Source organism: Carcharodon carcharias, chromosome 3 (genome assembly GCF_017639515.1).
Source record: "Carcharodon carcharias isolate sCarCar2 chromosome 3, sCarCar2.pri, whole genome shotgun sequence".
NCBI lineage: Eukaryota > Metazoa > Chordata > Chondrichthyes > Lamniformes > Lamnidae > Carcharodon > Carcharodon carcharias.
In genome coordinates, this window is record NC_054469.1 from 179,735,383 (window position 1) to 179,754,967 (window position 19,585).

Genomic DNA, 19,585 nt, shown 5'->3' on the forward strand with positions numbered 1-19,585 from the left:
ACTATATCATAATCTTACATTTAGAGTTCAGTCATTGAAGATGAAATCAGGAGGCTCAGAAATATAGACTTCTTTCTCCCAAAAGGATGTTGGTGCTGCTGAATTAACATTTTTAACACAGAGATAGACAGATTTAAGGAACAGAATTAATGATCCGGAGCTAAGGTGGTTAAAATGGAATTGAGGTGCAGATCAACCATGATCTAATTAAATAACAGAACAGGTTCAAAAATTTGAATGGCCTAGTCTTCTATTAAAAAATATTTTGCAGGTGGTGGAGGGCACTCTGCCTTGATGGGTACAGGGAACAAGGGAGCAAAATGGACCCAAATCCATTATCTTGATTAGTGCTAAGGTTGTAGAAATGCAATCTTTACTAAGTGTACTACCTGGCTTGCCATAGTCATGTGACTTTGCCATGAGGCAAGCTGTAGGCTGCCATTTCTCAAGGAAAAGAAAAAGGAAAGAAAAAAAACGAATTAAGGAAAAGCAAACAAAATGAAGGCTGCAAAAAAATACTGAGTGAGTAACATGAATAAATTTTCCACTCCCTCTCCAGTAATGAAAGGAAATATGTGGCAAAATTGGCAGGTTTTTGACTTACAATGGCAAAATTGAGATTGCAACCGACTTAATTAACAAGCCTGAACTGATGAGTAGCCACACTTCTCATGCTGTTGGGGAGGGACTATTACAAAGTGTATACCACCGTAAGTCCAATTGATGAACAAAGAAAAAAGATGGAGATTTTGAATGCCTTGAACAGCAAGTGAATGTTACATGACCTATTCTCCCAAATTATTTCATACAAGCTCAAGCTTCAATTCTTTGGGAGCAAGCACTTGGTTATGGAAGCAAATTTTTCTGTTGGACATTAGGAAAAAACATCTGAAGTAAGCATAAGACACAGCAATGCTTAAGATGAAGTGAGACATTTTCTTTTTCTAGCTTGACATGTGAAACGATGGGCACCCTATGTAAGCGAACAGCCAGTTAGAAGTTGATTGTTAAAACCGTGACAGGCAAGAACATCAAAGGTAGTTTTGTGGGAGGTGAAAACTGTTTAAGAAATGGCCACCAAAATACTTGAAAGAGGAAAGAAGCTCACACACAAATTCCAAACTGCAATGCTAGATAATCAGGGAAGTTATGCAAGCAAACAAGCATCCTACTGTTCTCCAATGCAGAAGCAACTTACAGCATATACCAAAAACCAAATACAAACACAAAATGCTGGAAATACTCAGTAGGTCTGGCAGCATCTGTGGAGAAATTGATGTAACATTTCAGCTCAATGATTATTCATCAGAACTGAGGAAAGGTCATTGTCTAGAAATGCTAATTCATGTTCCTCTCTACACAGGCATTGCCAGACCTGCTAAAAAACATTCCCTTTAAGATTTAGTTGATGATGATCATTTTCTTTTGCGTATGGTCTCTTGAAATTATTTCTTGCATGGCCATGCATCCATAGTAATTATCACAGAACAAGGCCTGCATGATACAGCCACGCAGCAACCTGGAAAGTACAGCTTAGTAGGATTGGCAGCATTTTCTGTTTTTATTTCCTACTGTTGTGTTGTGCGATGAGGTTACTAATATTTAAGTGATAAAATTCAACAATAGTCATAAACAACATCCATCATGACTAGCATCATCCATCCTGATTAACTTCAAGTTACAGCTGAAAATAGAAGCAGGCCAAGCCAAAATAGTTCACTGCAAAACTTTATTCTCCAAGTAATTATGTACAATACAGGGCTGTACGTAAACAGGGAAATAAAAATGGTTGTTTATAAAAGAAATTAAAAACTATAATATACATTATTTACAGCTTTTAAGTATTTATCATACAGTAAGTGTAATCAAACCCGATCCTAGAGTCCAATGCACCTGAAATCACTGGGATGATGACGGAGAAAGGCAAAACACTAAGTGAATGTGCTACACGTACATAGCCATGTACTTGAAGCCAAAAATTCTTTCATTGGCAAAATATAAGTGTGCTATTCCATTTTGTATTTTTATTCATTTTGACAAAGAAGAAATAGCAAGCTCATTGTAGGAACTTCTAAACATCTCCAACCTGACAAGAGTTCATTTTGAAGAGGTCAACAACGAGAAAGGGTTTTGTTTAAATACAAAAAGAATATGCTTCTTTTCATTCTGACTAATCAGGTTGGGTGATAGAATTTTCTCCACCGCAGCAGTCAACAACAGCAGACCACAATGTTGCAAACAAACAGCATGTTACATACAATATTATTTACACATGGACTGAAACACTAACATTGAATTAATTTAATTTTGCCCCGACTAATGCATCTTCCATCTATAAAGAGTAACCAAACCTTTCTATTCCATTCAGATACTAGAAAACAATACTTTGGGAGATCTCCCCTTCCATTGACAGTTACAGGTAGACAGTATTGAATAAAAGTTACATTTAAATATTCAAAACTGATTCCAAAGCATCCAATAACCCCAGCTTTTTGGTTTCTTCATGGAATCTGGCCTCAAATTGTTCAAAAATAATACATGTAAGCTTTTGGAATTGATACTGTGAAGGCCCATCCAGTTCCAGACTTCCTGGTGGCTTTATTTAATTCCCTAGATAGTTGACATCATGTGCTCCCTGCAAAGATTTCATATTTTCTTTTTTAAAAATGCCTTTTTAAAATTGTTAATATATATAATAAAAACACATGTTGGTTACGAACAACACAGATTGGCTCCCATGGTTGGGCAAAGATCAGATAGATTCTGAAACTAACTGGCAGTTGAAAACTTTCAAATGGGAAGCAACATTTTGAAAAGTTATACTTCAGATCTCAAGAATGCTCCAGTTGGGAAAAGTTACCAAACCCTACAAGATGGCTAACAATACTGCCATGTTACTCATTGTTTTAAAGTATGTTTAAACAGGATTTGGTGAAACAGTTCCATTCTGTTCACCAATGTGTTCTGCAGCTGGTGTAATGTATTCAGGCTGCAGGAAAACAGAGCTAGAAGGGAGGCAATCTTTTCCTTCGCCTGTAGAGTACTTCATGCTAGGTGTACCTTCATACATCTGGTAATTCACTCAATTAGTCATTCTTCATTTGTTTAGTTACCAGAACCAGGAATACTGGCTGACCTTTCCCAGGGGAAGCCAAGTATGGCTTCATCACTGATCATCCAACTCGGGGAATGCTTGGAAAAAATTACTGCAAATCAGGCCCCTTCAGAAAAGCATTGTGTCTGTTTAGTTGTAGCCCACTTCCATTGCTGAACAGGCAGCAGTATCTAAAGGGAAGACAACGCAAGAGTATTTGCAAGCAAGGAGCAGCTTCCTGTGCTGTCCTCACTTCCTGAGATGTAAAGCAGGCATCAAGCCTGGGATGATCTTGATCATTATGGCACAGAGAAATTGGGGAACCCCTTTGAAAGGAAAAACTAGGATTTCCTGGAATTCGTGATAAATACAGAAAGAGTAAAGCTGCATCAACTCTTCCCAAATTCCCGATTCCCTCCCAGAGGAATAGTGCATAGGAATAGAGCTTTAGCCAGTTTTATGCTGAAAGATTGCAACGCTTAGAAGTCACCTATTAGTGCAGCAGATTTCTGGTGTTTGATAAGAATGTTTTTTTCACACTTGTTTTTTTAAATGAGACCTGTACGCGTGTATACTTAATCAAATCTGACTGCATACGAAAACGTTCACATTCTTGTTCCCCTCCCTGCCATGCGTTCAGAAGGATGAATAGCTGGAATGATCTTACTAATTCCTGAAAAGCACCTGAAGCAAGAACTTATGTATATTAATAATTGGATGATCAGAGATCCAAATTTGCAGATGACAGAAAGAGATACAATTAGTTAAACAGGAAGTTATGAAAGTACATAGAAAGGCTAAGTAAAAATATGACAGGTGGAGTTCATTATGGGCAAGTGCAAGTGCATTTACTTAAATAAGAGAAAACAAATTGGAATATTCTTTTAATGGTGAGAGATTAAGAATTGTGTTGGAGCAAAGGGAATTAGATGTCAATGTGCACAAAAGTTAGCGCACAGGTACAAAGATTGTTGGAGGCCAATCATCCCAGCCCCAGGGTATCACTGCAGAAGTTCCACAGAGTAGTGTCCCAGGCCTAAACATCTTCAGCTGCTTCACCAATGACCTTTCACAAGCAAAAAGTTAGAATTGGGATGTTCTCTGATGATTGCACATTTACAACTCCTCAGATACAGTCTGTGCTCAAATGCAGCAAGACCTAGAGAACATTGTCTTGGGCTGATGTGGTGTGTATTTACTTGCTAAGTGTCAGGTAATGATCATCTCCAACAAGAAAGAATCTAACCATCTCCCATGACATTCAACTGTGTTACCATCACTGATCCCCACCAACATCCTGGGGATGCAACTGAGCAAAAATTTAACAGAAATAGCCATACAAATACTGTGGCTACAAAAGGAGATCAGAGGCTGGGAATTCTGCAGTGATTAACTTATCTCCTGACTCCCCAAAGTCTGTCCACCAACTACAAAGCACAAGTCAGTTGTATGATGGAATACTCTTCAATTGCCTGGATGTATGCAGCTTCAACAATACTCAACATCCAAATCAGTCTGCTTGATCAGTACCTTACTCACCACCTGTGTGCACACCCGCACCAGATGGACTACACTGACTCACTATCATCTTCCTGAGGGCAATTAGGGAGGGACAATAAATGCTAGCCTTGCCAGCATTGCTCTCATCCCAAGAGTGAATAGTAAAAAAAATTATATGTTGTCCATTATCCCAAGATAGCTGGAATCCAAAGGTCAGGAATTAATGCTGCTTCAGCTATACTGAATCTTGATCAGACCCCATCTGGAGTGCTATGTTCAGTTATGGGCACAAAATCTTAGAACGATTTATTGGCCTTGGATGGGGTATATAAAGTTATTTTTTTTTTTAAAGTGGCTCATCAGAATAGAGACTTCTTGGATTTTATTTTTAGATTAAAAAATTTTGTCCTCAGTTTTAACAGAAACAATAGGCTAAGGATACTGTCTGTTCTTTTTATTTCTGTACAGTTCTTAAAACCATTACAATGGGTTACCTTCTTTTGCAGAAACTTTTTCTGTGCATTTAATGAGTCCATCACACTATAGGAATCACTGGAGCTCAGCGTTTACAGTTTTTGTTTCTTGAAGAAGGTTTCTTGGGAATTCTTTGGCAATTTGTTTTCTCCCCAAATGTAATAATAAAGTTTGGCAGAAAGAAAAACATTCCATGCAAGTTGACAAAAATAACATGCAATTGCATGGAATCACAAATACATGATACCTCAGAAAGACCTGGCACTCATTGAGCTTTTAGTTTACGCAGGTTAAACAGTTTTAAATATATTTTAAAAATTGTAAACTCACAGTATTAACTGAAGGGAAACAATACAGACTGAGAGTATTCACAGTTAAAACTTATTTGATGCTTGACATTTACAATACATTAAAAAGGTTAAAAAATGAACAAACTAAAGACTTTTCAGGAAGGGGGAAATGCAGTGCATTAAGTGACAATTTTTGTTCAAATATTTTTTATTTAAAGGTTAAGGGTTCATCACCTGTTCAACCCACATGCCTGTTACTAGCTTGTTTCACTATCTTTTCAGGTAAAAGGCTAATGAGGTAGCAGAAAAAAATAAAATGATAACCAATAAAATCTTTAACACAAGTGACAGGAGGAGATGAGTAATTAAGCACCAAAACAAAAATTCACAGCAAACTTGTTTGTTTAAGAAAGGGCCAATGAACATTTCAGATGTAGTTCCTTCATCAGAATCAAACATTCCTTTCAGCTCTACTAAGGAGTTATCTTCCAGTTTTCATTCCTGAAGAAGGGTTTTGCATCTGAAATGTGGAACTGCCTTTTTCCTTTGCAGAATCAAGCACAGCTATTGTATATTTTTTGATTTTCAGTACTTAGAATTTTAAAAAGATTTAAATAATTCAGTATACCTTCCACAAAATAACAATTTATCAAATTTCTTGACTAAAAATTGGAACATGTGCAATGCCTCAATTACTGCTTCACAGTGACCAAGGTATCTGATATTGGGTTTAAAACAATAAAGTTTACTGAGTAGCAAATCTTCCCAAAGATTCAAAACAAAGGATGAACATTTTAGATTAGAGTTTCAAAATCTAATGCAGACTTTATAAACCCATTTAAAATGAATGGCATACTGTCAGCTTATCAAAAAATCTGGACCTTTTACAGTAGTATAATCTTTTTCAAGATCACACATGGACAAATGCAGACCTGCATCCACATTACCAGTAATAAACTGCCAAAGATCTAATTTCTCATACTATCTCAAAGATGAGTGTGTTCAAACTAATGAAGATTATGAAGGCATTGTTAGGAAAATTAATCAGTGCGTTCCAAACAAAGGTTACTCAAATCCATATTACTCAAGGCATTTAAATGAAGATGGGGGTCTGGGCCTGGGCCATCATGTTTGAGGAAGTGAAAAGGCGCACACAACACAGAACTGTTCTGTGGAGCTACCATCTTTTACACCAAACAATAATAGCTGAGAATTTTACATGAGACAAGTTCTTCTGCCTTCTCTGTATCAGCTAATAATCAGTGGAATTCTCCATACCAGAAATTCAGACAAAGTTGAACCTGGACCCCTCCTGATCTGTTTGGCTCAGATCTACATTGTGCAGTGCTTTTACTGACTGAGTCACCATGGAACCTCTAGGACTGTCATTTTAAGAATGTCTTCGGAAATTGCAGCTATGGATTCCCAGTCACCAACTGTGTGGCTTAGTTATTCAAACTGTCCAGTCTACAGTGGGAGAGGTATGGTGACTAAACAGTAAATTCCATTGATGCTACTCTACAACTTCCAGTGTGCATGTTAACTCACATTTTAGTGTATAGTGCAGCATGCTTTATGCAGCTGGATATTTTTCTCTTCTGTATTTTTTTCTAATTTTGGAGATTCAATTCAGCTTAGAGCTAGTTTGAATTCAGTCTGTATAAAATAACTGAAAAAGGTTTGAAACACACCCAAGAGTATTCAATAGGCTCTTACTAAATATTGGTAACAAATACATGATATTTTGAAACCGAGCTGCAGCATGACCATTCTCAGACAGATTTATTGCAGCTTCAAAATAAAGAACCAACAAGCTTACTGGAGTAGCGTTGTATCCTACTATCTAGCAAGTAGAGAACACAGCGCTGGACAAAAAATTCAAACATCCAGGCATTTGATTAGAACTATGATAAATACTGATCTTTAATGAAGTATAAAAATATAGGTTAGACTTTGTTCTGAGAGATTACTTTTTGGATCAATAATAAAGAGGTAAAATATTCACAAGGAAGTTTACAGTAGAAGGTGTTAAAGGAGAGTCTGAGGCATTGAACTCCACTTTGGAACACAAACAGACACAATTTGGGTATTCCTAGCATAAGCAGGAAAAAACAGTGTCATGTGCAGGTCACAAGGAATGTGAAACTATGCTAAATTGACATTCTTTTGTTGTGTTCACTGTTTACTCAAATAATTCCAAGAAAAAAAATGTTAGAAAATGTGAATTTCTTACCAATATATAGTTTTAGTTCATGTTGGCAGCAGAAATATTTTAGTCACTCATACCTAGACAACTATTAAAGCCTAGATATCACAAGCAGGTAAATCCATATCAAACAAATTACAGAATGAAGCAGCATTGATGGCAGTGGTTTGGAAGCAGATATAATTTGAAGAGGATCTTTCATTTTATCCAAAGATTCAACAGCTGCGATAGGAATTAAGAGAACACATGGAATTTCAGAGCCTCGTATTTGAGTCTATCTGCACACTGTGTCGAACTATAGATGTTCAGTTCTCATAGCAATAGTGAAAATAGAACACATACAATGGAGGTGGAATTTCCAAAACATGATGTACAGAACAAAATTATGGGCATTGCCATCATGGTTGGATTTACGCCACATTTACAATCAGGCACAAAGTTTTTTTTTAATCCCAGTCCTCTCTCCTGAAAATGTATTTCCAAACTTGTGTAGATCACTAAACAATCATTTAAGGAAATGGGCTTGAAGAGAAGATTTAAAAAGTCCAGTCTAGCTTTCAGATGTACCTTTGCCTTCTCAGTGCTCTACTGATATTTTGTTAACAGTTTGAGGACCAGCTTGCCATTTCTAGATTCAATGAAAGGTTTTCTTATTGGCTGGGCCCAAAGGAGAATATAACTACAAAATGTAGTAGGCAAAATAATTAAATACAGTACATTCCTGCCAACTGTGCACTATTTCTGGCGTTACATTGATGTTAACAGCATAGCTCTTAAATATAAGGCAAGCTATCCCTTTGTGAGTGCATCCCTCAGGGTGGCGTGTAGAGGATAACCATAGAAAAAAAATGACCAACAGAAGTTAGTTGTCTCTTTTTCTGATAAACCAGCAACACATTTGAGTAGTTTGTACATCAGATATACGTGGGTACGGTCTACTGTCTCCATGGATGCAAAGCAGGATTAAGAGAGAGGGAAGGTCAAATGTCAGAGACAAGTTTTAAATCTTCCATTGCAATTTGAAGAAATGTGTTCAATCAGTACTGATCCTCTTTGGAGGCAGCTTGAAAGTTGTGTGGTATGTATATTAGGGACACCCATGAACATTTTAATGCTGAAACAAACTAAGCCTGATGTCATGATGTCGGCAAATACATTAGTTAGTATAAATGAAATTAAAAGCAGTCTGGAACCTACCATATGGATCTTGATGTTTTTAGAACCACAATTTCTAGCAATTAGAGTTCAAGCTATAACCAAAGTTTAAAAATGATTTACAAAAAAGGAATTTACTTCAACTAAACAAAAAAGAACTAGCAGCACATCAATGGGCAACGTCCCACTGATCAAAAATTGTAAGTGGGTGTCCAAGTTTTACAAATCTTTGGTTCCAGCCCCAGTTTCAATGTTACAAATAAATCAAAATGTGCAAGTGTTGCATCCATCCACTGCCCAGTAATGCCCATCTCTTGCACCATCAAACATAAGAGAATTTTATATGCTCTGAAACTACTGCTATAGTGTAAGTATCAGGGTAGTTCCAGCTGTGCATTTTACTTTAGTCATGTAATTGATAAAACTAGAGGGGCAATGCACAACAGTCATGCTTTAATACACCAGGGACATTGTCAATGTTTCTCACTTCCACCGAATGGTCAAGAGCCAGTAGATCCACCTATTGCAGTTGGGATAAGTTTGAGGAGCATGCTAATTTAAAAACTTGAATGTGGTCTGCCTAGGAGACCAGTCTGTAAACTACTGTACAACAACTTTTGCCGAGGAGGCTGACCCTGTAAACTACTGTTCAGCCGTTTGAACCATAGAAAGAAAACCTCCATGAGACAAAGGATGAGTAGGTGTACAAATGTTTGAATTTCACAATCATTCAGAAATATGCAACTATATTTTCCTAGTTTCACTATGAATTGTAAACTAAGTGAATAATAGGTCTTGTGGGGTTTTTGCTGCTGGCATGCACCCTGCTAAATGCTAGCTTGTGCACAATTGTACTGGCTAAAGGTGACATGCTCAATAGACAATAGTGAGAATCCCAAGTCAAGTAATTTGTGTACTTATATAGTAATTCCTTCCCAAAAAGAACAGTTGAGTAGCAGGAAGCTTCATGTGCACTTTGAAGCTGCAGTAATGAACGAAAGCAAGGTTGGTCATGACAAAAGTTAAAACAGTAAAGCAGCGCATCACTAATGGTAATATTGTTTTTAAACCTATTCACCTGGTGGGGCTTTTTGATCATCACAATACACACACAAACACGGTATCCTCAGGTTTGTGGAGTGGGGGGCTGGGGGGTGTGTGGTGGTGGGGTGGGGGAAGAGAAAACGGGAAACATCATCTCCAGTTCTTGTAATGATCGTACTTATTTATGTACAGGAGTAAACATCTCCCCAGAGTCCACTTTTTACCTGGATACCACAGTTCATATTTTCAAAATAATGTTTAAAAACTTCCAAGTTTGGCACATGTAATACTGACACTCTCCCTGCAGTTTGTATTAGAGTGCATTTACGGTTGTGTACATCAGTCAACACTAATGGTCAATATGACTGGTAACTACAAAATCCTTTACTTATGAGGCTTTGCTGACTCATTAGTCACCTTCATGTCCTCCTTTCTGGAAAAAGCACATATGGTGCTGTAGTGCAGAGATCCAAACAGCAGACTGTTTTTCCCTACTCGCCTGGAGATCACAAAACTTTGCATCTTTCACACAACTTCCTGACCTTGCAAGTTGGCATTCAATTCTGGTGTCTTTCAGCAGGTTTTTCCTCGAACTTTCATTTCCTTCCCCCTCATTAAGAACTCCAACAGTACTTGCTTAGTTTGTTGAAATCTGCCCTCATAGGGTGGCTAGAATCCTCGAGAATGAGATGATAACTGTGAGCACTGTCTGTCCAGCACCAAATACCAATGCCTCAAGTGGAGCCATGGTCTTTCCTGCTACCCTGTACACACCAGCCACTGCTGCACCTGTACAAAAGAGAAAGAACAATTACTTAAGTAGTAAATCACAAATATTAAAATGATGAACGTTAAATACTTGTGAACTAAACAAAAATATTCTAGCAAAATAAATTATGTATGCATCTGCAAAAATACAGGCAAGATTTGCAACCAACCGAACCAATTGTCTGAACTTGAAGTTGATAATCACCAGGACCAGATGGGATGCATCCAAGGATACTAATGGTGGATTGCAGAGGTACTGGCTCTAATCTTCCAATCATCTTTAGATACAGGATTGGTGGCAGAGGACTGGAGAATTCAAAAAAATGTGCAAAGATAAACCCAGCAATTGCAGGCTAATCAGTTCAACCATATTGGTGGGGAAGCTTTTAGAAATGGTAATCAGGGGAAGAGCGTCCTGCAGTCAGCATCGCGGTGAAGCAGTCTGGGAAAAGTGTCCTGCAGTCAACATCGCGGTGAAGCAGTCTGAGAAGAGTGTCCTGCAGTCAGCATTACGGTGAAGCAGTCTGGGAAGAGTGCCCTGCAGTCAACATCACAGTGAAGCAGTGTGGGAGGAGTGTCCTGCAGTCAACATCACAGTGAAGCAGTCTGGGAAGAGTGTCCTACAGTCAACATCATGGTAAAACAGTCTGAGAAGAGTGTCCTGCAGTCAGTTCTTGTTGAAAATAACAAGAGTGACATCACAAGACAGTGCGAGAGAGCAGCAGAGAGATCAGAACCAGCGCGGGTACGGGGAAGCTTCAAAAAGTAACGTCAGCACAAAGGTGAGAGCTGATTGGTGAGTAGTGGGTAAGTGTTTTTCTCCAGATTAAAATAGATTAAGCTAAAATAAGAGCTCTAGTTTTTAGTTAAAGTACAAAAGTAATTTAACTTTTTTTAAAACTGGATTTAACTTAAAGTCTTTTTTTTCAACTAGTGGCATGGGAGGGCAGCTCAGACATCATTATGTACTGCCTGCAACACGTGGAAAGTCCTAGACGCTCCTTGCACTCTGACCGGCCACATGTGCAGGAAGTGCAGCCAGCTACAGCTACTTGAGTTCCGAGTTTCGGAGCTCGAGTGGAAACTGGAGGCACTGAGGTGCATCCGCGAGACCGTGAGTTTCGTGGATAGCACGTTTTTAGATGTGGTCACCCCACAGCTTACAGAAGTGCAGACAGAGAGGGAATGGATGACCAGTCAGAAGAAAGGTGTCAGGCAGGTAGTCAGGAAATCCCCAGGGCGCATCTCGCTCGAGAACCGTTTTGTGTGTTGGAAAATGGTGAGAGTGGCAGCTCCTTTGGGGAGTGCAGCCATGCTCATGGCACTGAGTGGCTCAGCTGCGCTGGGGGGGGGGGCTGGGAAAGAGGGGAAGAACAATAGTGGTAGGAGACTTGATAGTAAGGGGAACAGCCAGACATTTCTGCAGCCATAGATGTGACTCCAGGATGGTATGTTGCCTCCCTGGTGCCAGGGTCAAGGATGTCACTGAACCGCTGCAGGGCATTCTAAAGGGGGAGGTCAAACAGACAGAGATCATGGTACATATTGTTATGAAAGACATAGTAGAAAGAGGGATGAGGTCCTGCAAGCAGGATTTAGGCAGCTAGGAAGCAGGTTAAAAAACAGGACCTCAAAGGTAGTAATCTCTGGATTACTTCCAGTGCCACGTGCTAGTGAGTATAGAAATAGGAGGTTAGTCCAGATGAATGCGTGGTTGGAGAGATGGTGCAGGAGGGAGGGCTTTAGATTTCTGGGACATTGGGACCGTTTCTGGGGGCGGTGGGACCTATAAAAGGCAGACAGGGTTGCACCTGAACCGGAATGGGACCAACATCCTTGTAGGGAGGTTTGCTAGTGCCGTTGGTGAGGGTTTAAACTAACTTGGCAGGGTGATAGGACCCTGAGAGGAGGTTCAGCAGGGAGAGATACACAGCCAAAATTAGAAGAGAGAACAAGTGAATCTGGAAGGCATAGAAATTATAGAGATAAAAACAAAAAACTGCGGACGCTGGAAATCCAAAACAAAAACAGAATTACCTCGAAAAACTCAGCAGGTCTGGCAGCATCGGCGGAGAAGAAAAGAGTTGACGTTTTGAGTCCTCATGACCCTGCAACAGAAGTTGAAGGGTCATGAGGACTCGAAACGTCAACTCTTTTCTTCTCCGCCGATGCTGCCAGATCTGCTGAGCTTTTCCAGGTAATTCTGTTTTTGTTATAGAAAGTATAGGCCAGTTAAGGCACAAGGGAGCTTGGCAAGGTTGGATGGTATTTCTTTTAATGCAAGGAGTCTGATGAAAAAGGCAGATGAGTTGAGAGCACAGATTAACACGTGGAAGTATGATGTCATTGCTGTCACAGAGACATAGTTGAGAGAGGGGCAGATTGGCAGCTCAACATTCCAGGATATCGGGTCTTCAGGTGAGACAGGGAAGGAAGTAAAAGAGGAGAGGGTATTGCAATATTGATCAAAGAATCAAATACTGCAGTAAGGAGGGATGACATCTTAGAAGGTTCCTCAAATGTAGCCCATATGGGTAGAACTTGAAAATAAAAAAGGAGCAATCACATTTCTGGGAGTGTACTGTAGGCCCCCAAACAGTCAGAGAAATAGAAGAGCAGATATGTAGGCCAATTTCAGAGAAGTGTAAAAATAATACGGTAGCAATAGTGGGAGATTTCAACTCTCTCAACATTAACCGGGTTAGTCATACTGTGATAGGTTTAGAGGGAGCAAAATTCTTAAAGTCCATCCAGGAGAGCTTTGTAAGCCAGTACGTAGAATTTCCCACAAGAAGTTCCTGGACTTAATTCTAGGGAATGAAGCCGGGCAAGTGGTAGAGGTATCAGTGGGAGAGCATTTTGCAGATAGTGATCATAACTCCATTAGATTCAAGGTTGTTATGGAAAAGGGCAAAGATGGGCCAGAAATCGGAGTTCTAAATTGGGGGAAGGCTGATTTTAATAAGATTAGATATGATTTGGCCAGAGTGGATTGGGAGCAGCTACTTTTAGGTAAATCTGCGTCAGAGCAACGGGACTCATTAAAGGAAATAGGGAGAGTACAGGGCCAACATATTCCAGTTCAGATAAAGGGTGGGACCAACAAATCCAGGGAACCCTAGATGTCGAGGGAAATACAGGATTGGATAAAAAGAAAAAGGGAGGCTTATGGCAGATACTGAGGGGTCAAAACAGCAGAAGCCCTAGAGGAGTATAGAATGTGTAGGGGGTGGGGGGGGGGGACTTAAAAAGGAAGGTAGGAGAACAAAAAGGGGGCATGAAAAGACATTGGCAGGTAAAATAACGGAAAATCCAAAGTTATTTTACAAGTACATTAAGAATAAGAGGATAACTAGGGAAAGAGCAGGGCCCTTTAAGGACCATAGTGGTAATTTGTGTGTGGAGCCGGAAGACGTAGGTAGGGTTCTAAATGAATACTTTGTATCAGTGCTCACAAGTGAGAGGCAATGTGGGTATGGAAATCAGGAAGGACGACTGAGATATATTGAAGAAATTAGCATTGAAAGGGAGAAGGTTCTAAGTGCTCTGGCAGGCTAAAAGTAGATAAATCTCCAGGCCTGGATGAAACATATTCCAGGCTGTTGAGTGAGGCAAGAGAGGAGATAGCAGGGGCGCTGGCAATAATTTCCAATACCTCTCTAGCCATGGGAGAGGTGCCAGAGGGCTGGAGGACAGCCACTGTTGTACCGTTATTCAAGAAGGGAGGAAGGGATAAATCACGGAACTACAGGCCAGCCAGTCTAACTTCAGTAGTGGGGAAACTATTGGAAGCAATTCTGAGGGGCAGGGATTAATCAAGGACAGTCAACATGGTTTTGTTAAGGGGAGCTCATGTCTGAGCAATTTGATTGAATTTTTCGTTAACATGGTCTACTTGGACTTCAGCAGGGCTTTTGATAAGGTCATGCATGGGAGACTGATAACGAAGCTAAGAGCCCATGGGATCCAAGGCAGTTTGGCTTGGCTGAGAATTGGCTGAGTGGCAGGAAGCAAAGGGTGATGCTCGAGGGATGTTTTTGTGACTGGATGCCTGTGTCCAGTGGGGTTCCACAGGGATCGGTGTTGGGTTCCTTGCTGTTTGTGGTATTTATAAACGATTTAGACTTGAATGTAGGAGGGTTGATCAATAAATTTGCGGATGACACAAAAATTGGTGGGGTGGTAAATAGCAAGGAGGATAGCCTTAGATTACAGGAGGATATAGACGGGCTGGTCAGATGGGCTGATCAGTGGCAAATTGAATTTAATCTGGATAAGTGTGAGGTGGTGCACTTGGGCAGGACAAACAAGGCACGGGAATACACAATGAATGGTAGGACCCTGGGAAGTACCGAGGATCAGAGGTACCTTGGTGTGCATGTCCACCAGTCCCTTAAGGTAGTGGGACAGCTAGATAAGGTGGTTAAGAAGGAATACGGGATACTTGCCTTCATTCACTGAGGCACAAAATATAACAGCAGGGAGGTTATGCTGGAACTGTATAAAATGCTGGTTAGGGCACAGCTAGAGTATTGCATGCAGTTCTGGAATCCGCATTGTAGGAAGGATGTGATTGTATTAGAGAGAGTACAGAGGAGATTTACCAAGATGTTGCCTGGCCTGGAGAGTTTTAGTTATGAGGAGAGATTGGATAGATTGGGGTTATTTTCCCTGGAGCAGAGGAGATTGAGGGGGGACATGATTGTAAATAAAATTATGAGAGGCATAGATAGGGTAGACAGGAAGGAACTTTTCCCCTTGGTGGAGGTATCAATAACCGGGGGCTATAGATTTAAGGTAAGGGGCAGGAGGTTTACAGGGGATGTGAGGAAGAATTTTTTTTACCCAGTGGGTGGTGAGAATCTGGAACTCTCTGCCTGAAAGAATGGTAGAGGCAGAAACCCTCAGAATATTTAAAAGTATCTGGATGCGCACTTGCGATGCCGTGGCATACAAGGCTATGAGCCTAGTGCTGGAAAATGGGTTTAGAATAGTTAGGTACATGTTTGACTGGCAAAGACTCAATGGGCCAAAGGGCCTTTTTCTGTGCTGTAGACCTCTTTGACTCTAGGTACAATATTAGCAGTCACTTAGACAAGTATGGATTAATTAATGAATGTTAGCGCAGATCTGTTAAAGCAAATTATGTTTAACTAGCTTGATTGAGTTTTTGAGGAGTTAGAGGGGGCTGTTGAGGGTAAAAATATGGTTGATGTGGGGTACGTGGACTTCCAAAAGGCATTTGCTGAAGTATCATATAAAAAAACTTGCCAGCAAAAAATTGCTGGAAAAACATCTAAAGCGCCACTTAGATCAATCAAAGATGATCGATATGGATTTGTTAAGGGAAGATCCTGCCTGGCTAACTTGATTGAAATTTTTGAGGTAGCAACAAGTAGAGTCGATTAGAGACTACATGGAGCTTCCCACATTGATTGATTTTTGAACCAAGGAAGTCACTTTACAGGAAGGATTTTTTTTCTTAATTCCTTCATGGGATGTTAATGTTGCTGCCAAGGTCAGTATTTGTTGCCAATCACTGACCAATGCTGACCAAGCCTGGTCCAGTATGTTTGATGTAGTCTACGTGGATTTTAGCAAGGACTTTGACAAGAGTCCACATGGCAGACTGGGTAGAAAAGTAAAAGCCCATGAGACCAAGGGAAGGTTGTAGCTTGGAACCATAATTGGCTCACTGCAGGAAGCAAAGGATAATAGACAATGAGTGTTTTTGTGACTGCTTCCAGTGGAGTTCCACAGGGCTCGGTCTTAAGTCCTTTACTTTTCATGGTACATAATAAGTTAGACTTAAACATGGGGAGCAAGACTAAAAGGTCTGCATATGTGGCAAAAGTTGACCACGTGATTGATAGTATGGAAGAATGTTTACTGCAGGAAAGTATCAATGAACTGGTCACGTTGGCAAAAATGTGGAAAATTGAATTCAATCCGGAGATGTGTGAGGTCATGCATTTGGGAATGGGAAATGAGGCATGAAAATACACAATAAATGGCAAAATACTGTGAAGTGTGAAGGAACAGACTGATGTGCATGTCCACAGATCCCTGAAGGTAGCAGGCTAGGTTAAGCAGCATAAGGGCGTAGAATATAAGAGCATGGAGTTACGCTAGCACTTATATAACACTTGGAAGCTGCAGCCAAGTATTGTGTACAGTTCTGGTCACATCATTACAGGTCACGACATGATTGCATGATTCCTACGTGATTGCAGTAGAGAGTGCACAGAGCGGGGATGCTGCCAGGATTGGAGAATTTGAGCTTTGCTGAAAAATTGGATATGTTGAGTTTTCTTCAGGATAGAGGAGACCGAGGGGAAGCGTTAATTGAGAGTATCAAAGTATGAGGGAATGAGACAGAGTGGATAGAAAGGACCTATTTCACTTTGCAGAAAAGTCAATTACCAGAGGAATATATTTAAATTAATCAGTGGAAGTATTAGAGGGGAGTTGAGGAGAAATTCTTTCACGTAAATGGTGGTAAGAACATAAGAAATAGGAGGAGTAGGCCACTCGGCCCCTCAAGCCTGCCCTACCATTCAATAAGATCATGGCTGATCTGTCCCAGGCCTGAACTCCTCTTTCGTGCCATCTCCTCATAACCCTCAACTCCCTGATATTTTAAAAAATCTATCTACCTCCTCTTTAAATACTTTGTAATCTAGCCTCCACAACTCTCTGGGGTACAGTGTTCCAGGCATTCACTACACTCAGAAAAAATTCCTTCACATCTCAGTTTTAAATGAGTGTCCCCACATTCTGTAACCATGTCCCCTAGTTCGAGATTTCTCTACTAATGGAAACATCTTCTTAACATCTACCCTGTCAAGCCCCCTCAGAGTCTTGTACGTTTCAATAAGATCATCTCTCATTGTTCTAAACGCTAATGAATAAAGGCCCAACCTGTTTAGCCATTCTTGATAAGTCAACCCCTTCATCCCACGAATCAGCCTAGTGAATCTCTTTTGAACTGCCTCCAATGCCAGTATATATGGGGACCAAAACTGTACACAGTGCTCCAGATGCGGCCTCACCAACACCCTGTACAGTTGCAACAAGACTTCTTTATTTTTAAACTCCAACCCCCTAGCAATACAGGCCAAAATTCCATTTGCCTTCTTAATTATTTACTGCACCTGCATGCTAACTTTGTTTCGTGCACAAGAACACCCAGATTCCTCTGTGCTGCACTTTGAATCTCTCTCCATTTAAATAATACCCTGTATTTTCATTCTTCCTACCAAAGTGCATGACCTCACTTTCTTACGTTAAACTTCATTCTGCCAAGATCACTCAACCTGTATATATCCCCCTTGCAGATTCCTTATGTCCTCCCACCTATTTTTGTATCATTAGCAAATTTGGGCACATTACACTTTGCCCCCTCCTCCGAGTCATTAATATAGATATTGAGGCCCTAGGACTGTGGCACTCCACTGGTTATGTCTTTCCAACCTGAAAAAGACCAATTAATCCTGATTCTCTGTCTTCTGTGTGCTATCCAATCCTCAATCAATGCTAATACATTACCCCAATACCGTGAGCTCCTATCTTGTGCAATAACCTTTTATGTGGCACCTTATCAAATGCCTTCTGGAAATCCAAATACACTATATCTACCGGTTCCCCTTTATCAACTCTGCTTGTTATATTCTCAAAGAACTCAAACAAATTTGTCAAACATGATTTCCCTTTCACAAAACCATGCTGACTCTGTTTGATTGCATTAAGCTTTTCTAAATGTCCAGCTATTTCTTCCTTAATAATGGACTCTAGCATTTTCTCAACAACAGGTGTTAGGCTGACTGGCCTATAGTTTCCTGCTTTTTGGCTCCCTCCCTTCTTGAACAGGGGCATTACATTAGTGGTTTTCCAATCCTCTGGGACCCTCCTGGAATCCAGTGAGTTCTGGAATATTTCAACCAAGTCCTCCACTAACTCTGCAGTCATTTCCTTTAAACCTCTTGGATGCAGGCCATCAGGACGTGTCGCCCTTTAGTCACATGTCATGAAGATATTAAATGTATATATTATTGGAAATTATTTTAAATTGGACTTGTAGTAGTGTTTGTGGGTGAGAGTGTGCGCACCTTAATTGGATTAAAGCAGCTAGTCTGGGTATTTTGATGTATAGTAGCTTTGAGATGTTAAACAGCAAGGTGAAGGATATGTTTGCATTTTGTTGAATAAACCATTTGAAGACTGGGGGTGAAATCTTGCACCTAGCTAGGAGACACCATGGAATATGTTTATATTACGAATGGGGAGGTGATGGCGTGGTGGTATTATCACTGGACTGGTAATCAGACCTAAGATAAGCTCTGAGGACCTGGCTTTGAATCGCATCACAGCAGATGGTAGAATTTGATTTCAATAAGAATCTGGAATTAAAAGTCTAACAATAACCACAAAACCATTGCCAATTGTCGTAAAAGCCCATCTGGTTCGCTAATGTTCTTTAGGGAAGGAAATCTGCTGTCCTTACTTGGTCTGGCCAATATGTGACTCCAGACCTACATCAATGTGGTTGACTCTTTAATGCCCTCTGGACAAGGGCAGTTAGGGATGGGCAATAAATGCTGAGCCAGAGGCATGTAAGGTCTAAGCAGCCTGCAAACCTTACCAGTATCTGCAAAGGAACAAATTGAAAGGAAGCTCATTTTGAATTTGTAAGATAAAATGTGCTTTGCCTGATGTCTGTTTAAGTCTATGGCTTATTGTTGCCTTGGGGAAGATTACCCAAGAGTGATTAATTTGGGGATTTGTTTAAAAGCTAATATGGTAGTAATTTGTAGACTCGTGTTCAAATTAGTCGGTAAATTAATAGATATTTAATTTATATAAAAAAACCTCTGGATACTTGATGGTTTCACTTCTGAATTCAGAGCTACATCTCAAACATACCAACTGAAAATATAAGTTATGACAGTTGTTTAAAGTTTCCCTCTGAGATGTTAAATAACTCAGCCTTTACCAACTGCTGTGCTATAACACCCATTAGTTTGTCAAATACATTGTAACAGTCTCTATCACGAG

General features: G+C 40.1%; 1 protein-coding gene across 1 annotated transcript in view; it reads right to left on the reverse strand.

Annotated features, from left to right (window-relative positions):
- Window positions 1-1,715: 1,715 nt before the first annotated feature.
- The window catches only part of tmem170b (transmembrane protein 170B), a 103,825-nt gene continuing 85,955 nt past the window's right edge, over window positions 1,716-19,585 (reverse strand). Inside the window, exon 3 of the mRNA XM_041184796.1 lies at window positions 1,716-10,552. Within this exon, the coding sequence (XP_041040730.1) occupies window positions 10,422-10,552 (131 nt within the window). The 3' untranslated portion in view covers window positions 1,716-10,421. The remainder of the gene's footprint in view (window positions 10,553-19,585) is intronic.